The sequence below is a fragment of the Diuraphis noxia genome, unplaced genomic scaffold, assembly GCF_037042655.1.
Source record: "Diuraphis noxia isolate RWA-SAM2 unplaced genomic scaffold, SU_Dnox_SAM2 contig0003, whole genome shotgun sequence".
Taxonomy (NCBI): domain Eukaryota; kingdom Metazoa; phylum Arthropoda; class Insecta; order Hemiptera; family Aphididae; genus Diuraphis; species Diuraphis noxia.
Window position 1 is genome coordinate 29,433,719 of NW_028301713.1, and position 11,948 is coordinate 29,445,666.

At 26.5% G+C, this 11,948-nt stretch overlaps 2 protein-coding genes across 3 annotated transcripts; both read left to right on the forward strand.

The window, feature by feature from the left end:
* The first annotated feature begins 55 nt into the window (after positions 1–55).
* LOC149057191 (THAP domain-containing protein 1-like) lies at positions 56–1,543 on the forward strand. The gene is made up of 3 exons (XM_089224190.1): positions 56–1,033; positions 1,106–1,246; positions 1,365–1,543. The coding sequence occupies exons 1-3, from the start codon at positions 790–792 to the stop codon at positions 1,541–1,543; spliced, it is 564 nt and encodes a 187-aa protein (XP_089080316.1). The 5' UTR covers positions 56–789.
* Positions 1,544–4,790: 3,247 nt separating this feature from the next.
* On the forward strand, positions 4,791–10,685 carry Tace (ADAM 17-like protease Tace). 2 transcript variants are annotated; one of them, XM_015516497.2, is made up of 13 exons: positions 4,791–5,063; positions 5,137–5,275; positions 5,456–5,556; positions 5,703–5,824; positions 5,889–6,021; positions 6,082–6,266; positions 6,554–6,748; positions 7,835–7,982; positions 8,791–9,026; positions 9,094–9,302; positions 9,517–9,755; positions 9,860–9,975; positions 10,050–10,685. In XM_015516497.2, exons 1-13 carry the CDS (start codon positions 5,003–5,005, stop codon positions 10,365–10,367), a joined length of 2,202 nt encoding a protein of 733 aa, XP_015371983.1. In that variant the 5' UTR covers positions 4,791–5,002; the 3' UTR covers positions 10,368–10,685. The 2 variants fall into 2 exon arrangements, with proteins under 2 accessions (XP_015371983.1, XP_015371982.1); XM_015516496.2 differs by lacking the exon at positions 7,835–7,982 and having other exon boundaries at positions 8,574–9,026.
* The last annotated feature ends 1,263 nt before the right edge of the window (positions 10,686–11,948 follow it).

Genomic DNA, 11,948 nt, shown 5'->3' on the forward strand with positions numbered 1-11,948 from the left:
ACTAGATTGCTAACTAGTGATAACATGTGAAGTTATTATCCGCCATTTTGAGTAGGTCAAATGTATAAATGATAAATATTAAATTCCACCAAAATTTGAATTCTTGTTTAAAATATTTTAAATGTAATTTATTTTTGTTATTGATATTCATTTTTGTAATTTTGTCAAAATAAATTATGATTGTATATTTAAAAAAATACATTTATTTGAATAAAATATTTATGTAGTATATAATTTTTTAAATGTATGACTTAACATTTTAAACAATAAAGGAATTATTTGTGAAAACTAGTGTGTTGTTCTTTAACATATTATATAGTACCTATATAATATATTATATTATTTATACAATAAAACTATTATTACTCGTTATTTTGAATTTTCATAGAAAATAGTCGTGGAGTTTAATCACTGTACATAATATGTTAACTCCTGTACAGACCTGTCTATACTTGCAAATGTTATACTAGATAAACAAAATATTTACTTTCTTGACATGAAAGTTTTAAGAGTAATTTATTTGTGTAGTCAATAGCATTTAATATTGTATTATATTATATTTACAAACAATAAATTATTACATTTTCGTTAAAAATGCCTATGACGTGTAGTGTTAAAAACTGCTCTAGTCGTGGTAATCGAAAAGCCAATAGTCCAGGAAAATTGCATTTTTTTGGGTAATTAAAAAAAAATATATATTATATATATCATTTATTAAATGAATGAAAATATAATTTAAGAAAATAATTTTTATAAAATAGATTTCCTTCTGATGAGACGAGAAAGCAAATGTGGGTTAAAGCTATACAAAGAGAAAACTTTGTTCCTACTCGATATAGCAAAATTTGCAGTAAACACTTTACAAATAATGACTTTTATCATGGATACTTTAGAAAGTTATTGAAAGAAACGTCGGTACCAAGTATCTTCAATAGAGATCCTGTGAGTAAAAAAAAGTTGACATATGGTGATCACACTTATATTGGTACAAAATCACCTTCTCCAAAATTAATAGATCAGACCACTGAAAATAGTAAGTCATGTACTAAATTATTAGGTTGATAATAATAATAATAATTTTTTTTTACATATATTGCTGACTTAGTGTCAACAATAAGTAGTTTACAATGTTCTAGTCCGATAAGTTCAGAAAACTATGATATTTTGGATTTGTCATTAAAAAATAAAAAATTCTTTGATCAGAAATCACCACCTCCAGATCGTATTATGGAAACGCTAGATACAAGTACAATTTATTTTTAATTTTTTCCTTTATTGCCATCTTGATTACTAATTAATACTCGTGTTCAATGATATTATGAACTTTGAAATTAGTTTGATTATTTTTAAAATTGATAATTTAGATTGTACACCAATAAAGAAATTTAAGAGGAAACGTCTACAAAAAAAAGTTGAAACTCCTATAAAAAGAGGATTGAGGAAAAAAGTTAAGCTTCTTCAACAAAAAGTTAGAAGGCAAAACAATAAAATAACCAACATTGAGGTTTGTTTTATAGTATACTTAATATTTAAACTTGTATAAATGTATAATAGCTGTTTATGGCATCTTACACATAGATTATAATTAAATATAAAATAATACACAAAACAGTAAGTAATGCAGAATACATAATTGTTAAATATTATATAAATAACATTATTTAGATGCTAATGGAAACAATAAAGTCTTCAACTGATACTGAGACAACACAAATAATAGGTAAAAATTTTACAAGTGTTTTCCTAGAAGATCTGGTTAGGAACAGTAAGATTCCACCTTCAGGAAAACGATACAGTGATGATGTTAAAAAATTTGCTACTACACTTTACTTTTATTCACCTAAAGCGTATGATTTTGTAAGGTAATAACTAATAAGTGATGCTATACTAAATATTATTCTACACAATTTCAATTTCACATTTCCAAAATAAAATAAATGTTCAGGTCTTCAATACATTTGCCGAATCCAAGTGCAATTAGAAACTGGCTTTCAAACGTAAATGTAAATACTGGATTTTTAAGTGATGTGTTAATGGAAATAGGTAAATTTGAAGATGTTGATAAATGTTGTTGCTTGATATTAGACTCTATGAGCATAAAGAAAGAAGTACATTGGGATAAAGCTACTAACCGGTATTCATTATTACTTTGTATTATATTTGAAATTTTGAAATACTAATTGTGCTTATTCCATGGTGGGTAGATATGTTGGATATTGTGACTATGGAAATAATTTAACAATAGAAGACAGTGAACAACCAGCATCTGAAGTTTTGGTATTTATGTTATCAAGCTTAAAGAAATCGTGGAAATGGCCGATAGGTTATTGGTTTGTAGATAAAGTAAAATCATCAGTTCAGGCCCAGTTAATTCGTATAGGAGTGTCAGAATGTCAAAAATATGGTATAAATGTATTAAGTGTAACATGCGATGGTGCATACGCCAATTTTAGTTCTTTCCAAATATTAGGATGCAATTTAAATCAAACTTTTGAACACTTAAAACCAGATTTTAATATTGATCCAAATACAACAAATATTTACTTTACGCCAGATGCTTGTCATAACATTAAGTTGGCAAGAAATGCTTTAGGTACATTCAAGGCATTCAAAGATGAAGATGGAAACTTAATAGAATGGAGATACATAGAACAACTTAGTAAACTTCAAAGTGAGATTGGGTTCAAATTTGCAAATAAGTTGAGCACATCACACATTAACTGGAATGCAAACAGCATGAAGGTGAAGTTGGCTGTACAAACGTTGAGCAGTTCTGTAGCTGATTCACTGCAGTATCTGAAAAATACATCAGATAATTTTAAAAATTGCGACCCAACAATTAAATTTATACGTGTTGTTGATGAAATTTTTGATTTTCTTAACTCAAGAAATCCATTTGCAAAAGGACATAAACAACCTATTAGAGCTAACAACATTGTTTACCTTGAAAATCGAATGACTCAGTTAATCAAGTATTTATACTCTTTAAAAACTGTTGATGGAGTAGATTTATGGAAAAGTCGGAGAAAAACATTTATTCTTGGGTTTGCAACTGCTATTAAATCAATATTTGAAATATCTAAAAAATTACTTGCCAATCATAGTTTTCTATATATTTTAACTTACAAATTAAGTCAAGATGCTATTGAGTTGTTTTTTGGTCATGTAAGAGGACGTCTTGGACATAATGATAATCATAACTGTCTACAGTTTAAGTATGCCTTAAGAAGTATTTTACTGCATATTTCAATCAAACAATCAACAGGCAATTGTTCTTTATTGACTTCTCATGAAGATTCTTTGTTTTCATTAAGATGGAAATATAAAAAAAAACGAACATGTACTAGAAAATGAGGAACAGGTACAATTAATATCTGACAACTGCAACAATCCAATGTTAAGTTCATTGACAGACAATGTGCTTTATTATATAGCAGGATATGTAATAAAAAAAATATTACCTGAACTCACTTGTGAAAAATGCATCAAAGCTGTGACAGATGATTCTCATGAGAAAGATCATACATACTGTACCACAGAGATTGAATCATTCAAAACTCTCACAAGAATGAAGAACAGAGGAGGCTTAGAATTAGCATCGGAAAGTGTTTTCAGAGTTATTAAAACCACTGAAACATATTTTAAATCTGTAGTTTCTGATAAACAGCAATTGTTGTCAAAGAATATAGGTACTAAAATAATCCTCTGGGTTCAAAATACATTGGCATTATCTTCAACTCTTTTCCCTGAAATAATAGATTGTTGGTATGAAACAGACATACATGTAAGACCTCACAAAATTAAATTAATCAACCTCATTACACACACATATTTAAATATAAGATTACACTCATATAGCAAGATATTAAATTCTTCAATAATGAAGGTGGCTAGTAAAAGACAAAAGCTTCATAAAACAATTTTATTTTACAACATGTAAAAGTATTTATTTTTTTATTTATTTAATATTGTTTTAATTTGTCAAAATACTTATAGACCTTATACTTAGTTCAGAAACTGTTTTATTTAATAAACCTGAGTATTATTAACAAATAATAATATAATAATTTAATTTAATGGTAATAAAATAGTATCTACAGAATAGTATTATAACACACTTACCTAATTTATATGTTTATATCACGATTTAAGATAATCGTGGTTTATGTTATTATAAATTATAAACATAACATGAAATTATTCAATAAATCATCATCAACATTTTAAATTAATTAGACAATAATAATTTATACATTTTTTAACAAAGGTCAAACAATAATATAATTTGTTACCTACATAATAAAACATAAATAAAAGACATTTTTAAACTTTACATTTTAAAACAGTCCAATCGCAATCAGTGATAAATAGTGTTATCAAAATTATAATGTGATAAGATACAAATGACCTACTAGTAATGGCGGATGTGTGGCTTCAAACATTTATACGGTTGGTAAGGGAACCTAGCAATCTAGTTTATTATCTATATCTGTGTTATCTACCAACAGCTGATTTAACCACAGATATTTGATTATATGATTTTATAATATTTATCTATAGATTTAGATATAAATTAACTATGGATTTGACAAAATAAATAATAATAAATATTATGCATTTTGATTTTTGATTATATAGATAATACTGATACATTTAAAACAATCGTAATACCATTATTGTTTAAATTTTTTCTTTTGCTTTTTGTCTTTTGTGTCTCCGGCTCTCCGCGTTTACTATTTAGTATAATATTTTTAATTTTACGTCCTACGCGTATACATAAGCCACTTACACTAATGCGAATTCATTACCTATTTTTTTATTAGTTGAGTTTATTGTATAATTATAATATATTAACACTATTATTTTGTTATTTAATAATGTTTAACCAAATGAATGCCATAGTATGTGGTGAATATTCAAAATATTTATATTTATACTCATACAAAAAGTCTTCTCTTCTGTAACTATCCAATTAATTGAATTGATATCAAAATCATTTACCATGCAAAAACCTATGTCTATACTAAAATTACTTCTATTATTTATAACTGGAAATGTTCAAAGTATGTAATGATTTGTTTATTTTTATTTTTGTATAAATTAAATACTACTATTAACTTTAAATTTTCTATTTAGGTACAATTCATAAAAACCTTGCCCATTTTGAAACCTTACATGCTTCTGATTTTTCTCATAACATAGTGAAACGTGGAGTCAATGATAGTCCACATCCATTAAACAAAGTAAAAGAAGTATCATTCACCACATTGGGAAGGTAATATGTTATATTAATTAACTATGTGTACCTTTGTAGTGTACATAGAGCATAAGTGTTGATAGATTTTCATCAAGATCGTCCTTAGGGCCTAGGACTTGAATTATAGGAACTTAAGTAACATTAGGACTAATCTATGGCCACTTATAGCTAAATATATTCATTCAAGTATTTTTGCAGAGATTTTCGATTAATATTAACCCCAAAAAAAGGATTATTACATCATCAGTTTGAAGCCACAAGTATAGATGCTGAAGGAAACGAAACTCCAGTTGCAGTTGGTATGTTAAAACATTATAACTTATAGTTGTTTTCTACTAACTTGTCAAACATATTTCTCAGTGTATTTTACTAAATCTATATATTTTCATCATCTATATAAATTTTAATATACATATTATTTTTTGAATTTTTCTGTTAAATGTAGATCATGAACATTTTTATGATGGCCGCGTATTTGGAGAGAAAAGTTCACATGCTAGTGTACATTTAGATGAAGGTGTTATGACAGCTATCATTGATGTCCCTGGTGAAACTTATCACATTGAAGTATATAAAAACAGTTTTTCTTATGTACAGTAGTTGTTATTTTATTTTATTTTTTTCATTTTAGCCATCTTGGAGACATATGGTCGATAAAGATAACAAAACAATGATAACTTATAAGGCATCAGATGTACGATTAAGTTGGGAAAATTCAAACTTAAATCAACATAAGCCATGTGCTTATGTCAAAGAAGATGCCGGTTTGCATTTTGAACGTGCTAAGTTTTGATTTGATTTAACTAATATTACTAAGTTTTCAGTGGTAGAAACTGTAGATGATGACGATGATCATTTAAATACCATTACACGTTCTAAACGAGATGCTGATTCTTATGACTATATGATAACACCAACTAGAACACGTTGCCCATTGCTTTTAGTTGCTGATTATAGATTTTTCAGAGAAATGGGAGGAAGTGATACAAAAACAACTATAAATTATTTAGTATGTATTAAAATATGAAGTATTTCAACAAATTTAACTAGTCTAATTTGACAGTTTTCTATTTTTATAAAAATAAAAATTGGCTACCATTTAATATTGTGTACACTTTTACAGAGTTATAGTTAACTTAAAAAACAAATATTTACTGTTTTTATCATTATTTGAAAAACATTTTGATTTATCCAAACATAATGTATTTTACTTTAAAACATAGCTTTAAATTTCAACTAATGAACTTAAAAACCATAATATATAATATACATACAATATATATATACATATTTTAGATAAGTCTAATTGATCGTGTACACAAAATATATAATGATACTTTATGGCTGGAACGTCAAGAATCTGATGGATTTCGTGGTATGGGTTTTGTTATTAAAAAAATAACAGTACATAGTGATCCAACTAAAGTGCGAAGTTCAGAAGATCATTATAACATGGTTCGAGAAAAATGGGATGTTCGTTCTCTACTTGAGGTATTTTATTTCATATAACTTTATAAGATATCTTATTATACTTCAAACAACTTTCTATTTGATATTTAGTATTTTAGGCTTTAGCTATATTGCTGTCTTTTTTTCAATGCAAACCATAATTACCTTTATCACCTCCATACTATTTTTCTCAAGCCACCTCTGATTTTATTTATACTGAATCTTCTTTACTTATTAGTAATTAGTATTTAATTTTCCAAAACATCTCTCTTATTCTTTCTTATTTTCTCCATGGTTATTTTAACTCCTTATTTTAAAATTTTTCTTATCCTGTCTGTTAAATGAATTCCATCTCAACATTTTCATTATATTGATTTCCGTTTTGTTTTTGAAACCATATTGCTATAGTTTATAAATAATAAAGTAAAATACAGTGAAACCTCTAAATACCAGACACTCTCGCTCGCCGTAATTTTGTCATTCAGAGAGGAGATTCTTGAAAATAACAAAATAACTCAGAGAAATTAATAATTACATATTTTATTATTTATATTATATTTATAATCAATGTTATTTCTATATTTCTATTATTTTAATGCAAATACTAATTGTACATATTATGATTTAAAATTATATGAAAAATTCAGTTACTTTGACTTGTTTAGACTTTGATGCATAATAATTTAGTGTATAAAGGCATTTTCTAATTCAACTGCGTTGGAGACAATACGTTTACTAATACGTTTGTATGTAATGGAATCACAAGCTCAACTAAATACGAGTAGGAAATAGTAACGTCACTTCACAGAACATAAGCTAGAAAAATGTTTTATAATTGACATGATAATGGACAGATAAGATTAACTCAAAACTATAATAGTTAGATAGATTTTTGTAAATGTAGTCCATGATTATTCTATATTTTAGAATTGTCAAAATCAAAATCAAATTACCATAAAAGTGTCCGGTATTTAAGAGTTTCCCTGTATAATAATAGTTAAAATGTTTCCGTTACCGAAAAATGTCCGCTATTTGGAGGTGTCCATTAAGGGAGGTTTTACTGTATTTAATTGTTAAATATATATAATCATTAATTTTACTATTGATGTATCATATATCAATAAATAGGAGTTTTCTAAATCAAAAGATGTATCAAAGTATTGTTTAGCGCATCTGTTTACGCATCAAACATTCAGATCAAAACAATCTTCAGTATTGGGTCTAGCATATATAGCTTCACCTAGAAGTTATGCAATTGGCGGCATATGTAGTCCTGGTGAATATTTTTATTTATGACAAATTTTACTGATGGAAAATAAGACTAACTGCACAAAATAATCTCATAAATCTTTAATTCATACTAATAAAATTTGTTGAATTTTTCTTGTTCAAATAATACACAGGTATTTATTATATATCAATATGTTGTTGGTGATTTATTAGTTATATGGACTAATCTAAGGATTTTTATAATTCATACAACCTTATTAATTTATAAGACTATTTACATAGTTACATTTTTTAATGCTCAGTTTGGTAACACATCCCTTTAACTCTTAACAATATCTTACCTCATGGATGTTTGCTTTTGTACTTACCACTTGCTATAATTAATGGTGTAAGTGATGTTTTATAATAATAAGTAATAACTAATATCAAATGTTTAATCATTGATTATAATTAATTATTAATTATTCGAGTACAATGTTGTAGATTTATTTTTTTGGTACTTTAATTTGATATTTACTTAACTATTAAATTAATATGTTTGGAAATCATCAATTATTAAACATGCATTACTATTTTTGCTTATTTTAAATCAACAATAAAACTATATTATCTATTACTATTGCTTTGCTGGTGGCAGGTTTTTAGCCGTGAATATAGCCATAAAGACTTCTGCTTGGCCCATTTATTTACCGATTTAAAATTTGAAGGAGGTATTCTAGGACTTGCTTATGTCGGTTCTCCTAGACGTAATTCAGTTGGTGGAATTTGTACACCAGGTGACGGAAGAATTAATAATTCAAAATATATTTTTTCAAATCAATACATTTTTATGATTACAAATTTAAATTTAACAGAGTATTTTAAAAATGGGTATACCTTATATCTTAATTCTGGTCTAAGTTCAAGCCGTAATCATTATGGTCAACGAGTAATTACACGAGAAGCAGATTTAGTTACTGCTCATGAATTTGGTCACAATTGGGGATCTGAACATGATCCAGATATAACTGAATGTAGTCCTACAGCTAGCCAGGGAGGATCTTTTCTTATGTATACATATAGTGTTAGTGGATACGATATTAACAACAAAGTGAGTTTAAATAAAAAATTAAATAAATTGTTTATCTACATCTATTAAAAAATTTTCATTTTCTCAGAGATTCTCTCCATGTAGTTTACGGTCTATACGTAAAGTATTACAAGCCAAATCAGCACGTTGTTTTTCTGAACCAGAGGAATCATTTTGTGGTAATCTTAGAGTTGAAGGAAATGAAGAATGTGATGCTGGCCTTTTAGGTACTGAAGATAATGATTCATGTTGTGACAAAAACTGTAAACTCAGAAGAGCTCAAGGTGCTCGATGCAGGTACTGAAATATATATTATGGTAATATATTATGTAGTAATTAATAGGTTTAAACATAGTTTATATCTGATATTAATTACCACTTATTAATATCATTTATTATACTTACGAAGTTAAGTTATGAAATACTTTGGAAGTTTTTTCTGGTGACTAAGATCCCCCCCCCCCAACGTATGCCTATACAGTAATTTAATTTTGTGTTTAATTTTGTTTAGTGATAAAAACTCGCCTTGTTGTCAAAATTGTCAATTTATGGCATCTGGAGTGAAATGTCGTGAAGGGCAATTTGCCACATGTGAGCAAGAATCTCGTTGTACAGGTACTGGAGCTGAGTGTCCTAAGAGTCCACCTATGCCTGATGGTACTGGGTGTCTTGAAAGGGGTAAATGTCGTTCTGGTAAATGCATACCTTTTTGTGAGACACAAGGATTACAAAGTTGTATGTGTGATACTAGTAAGTTACAAATAATTTATCACTGTTTTGAGATATGCAATTTCTAAAATAGTATGTATTTAATCTTAATAAAATTGGCAATCATAATAGTCTCTTGTTTTCAGTACTACAATCATGCAAACGATGTTGTCGTATAAATTTAAACGATACATGTTATCCAGTTGATCCACCTGATGTGTTACCGGATGGAACACCGTGTATTCAAGGATTTTGTAACAAAGTACTGTTATACAGTTTATTTAATATTTTTGTAAAAAAAATAAAATGCTTATCTCCTATGTTGGTTTTTGATAGGGTGCATGTGAGAAAACTATTCAAGATGTTGTAGAACGTTTTTGGGATATAATTGAAGAAATCAACATTAATAAGATGTTAAGGTTCTTAAAAGATAATATTGTAGGCACAGTGATTTTAGTTACTGGTTTGATATGGGTACCAGCATCTTGTATAATTAACTGGTTAGATCATAAACGTGCCAAAGAAGTTCGCGAAAGAAGGAAATGGGAAGATCAGGATGATTTTGTGCAAATGTCCAATGACGCAAGACCAAAAAAAATAATTTACGTCAAAGTGCCAACTAGTCAAATGGAAATTCTAACGACAAACAAATGAGATACTTAAATTAACAGGTTAAATATATATATATTCTGTGATAAGCCAATATTGTATTGAATACTCCAGGATCTCTATGATTAAAAAGAAAAGAATAGTTTGTTTTAATTCTATTAAGTTACCTTTTATTATTATTTTTTTTTTTTTACATTACATATTTTTACAAGTATTATACTAAAACCTTTGTCTTCTAAACTAGTCACAATATTATAATTAAGGTTTATAAAAATAGATAAGAAATTTAACAATTTTATTAATTAATAATTTTAATTATTACATATTGGTATTGCAATAAATCAATTTGTTTTATTACACATATATATTGTACATAGTGTATGTAATTCAAATAATAGTTAATTTATTAAAAATTACATAAATGAAAGAAAAAGTATTTACAAGCAAAACAATCACAATTTACTAACTAATTCTTAAGCATAATTAATATTTATACTTATTTTTATCAACAATATAACAGTTTACAGTAAAAAATAAGAAATAAAAGTAAATTAACATAAGACATACGCTTAGAACAATAATAATAATAAAAACAATTAATTCAACTGACATATAAAATATAAAAAAAAGTTTTCAAAATAAACAGTATATAATACTTTAAACCTAATTATACATAAACTAAGATACTTATTTTAGAGAATATAAAATAATAATAACAAATCTATTAATTTAGTGTTTAATATCATACAAGTGTGTTCCAAATAAAAAAAAAACTGATTGACAATCTCAACCCTCGTTTGTACAATAAGTACTGGTGTTGTTCACGGTCTGTATGCACAGCATAATACAGAGGTGGGTGGGTACAGAGTTATAGCAGTTGGAACACAACTATAAAAAGGACGGCGCCGCGCTCACATGTTCTACCAAGATGTTTGGTAAGAGCTATCTATTTTATAAAAATATAAATACTACTGTCTTATAAAGTAAAAAATAGTGGGCTTGTGTAAAAAAAATAAAATTATATAATATTATTCATACATAACTATTTCCTAGATTACATTTTTATATATTAAGTTTTAACATGTAAAATCTTTGCTTAAATTTAAAAATAATAATAAGTATTTCGAATGGTATATTATAATAGTATATTTGCATATACTTTGTTAAGTAGATCATGTGTAAAAATATTTTTAAAAAAATAATAATACTTCAGTCAGTGGTTGTATAACCTAATTTGATATTATAGCTAAGTTTTGTTAAAACATCCTTGTGCTTCTTAAGTCATAAAAATAAATTATATTAGAAAAAAATAATTACAGATGCATTTATATTGTTTTATAATATTAATTATAGTTATATAATTACTCTATTAATTAGTAGCAATAATAGCAATACATAAATCATCCTGTTTAGTGTATATAGAAATTAAAATGGGAAAAAATAAGTTTATATTATCCTAGAGACCATTATGGAAGTCAAAATATATATATTAAATAGTTTTTAGGTGGGTTACCAGGTTATAAATTATAATTTATCACCATTTCATTCTTGATAATTATAATTTTTATATCAGCTTAAAAATTTTGAGCTATTTTTTATATCCATCAACAATAATGAACACACATG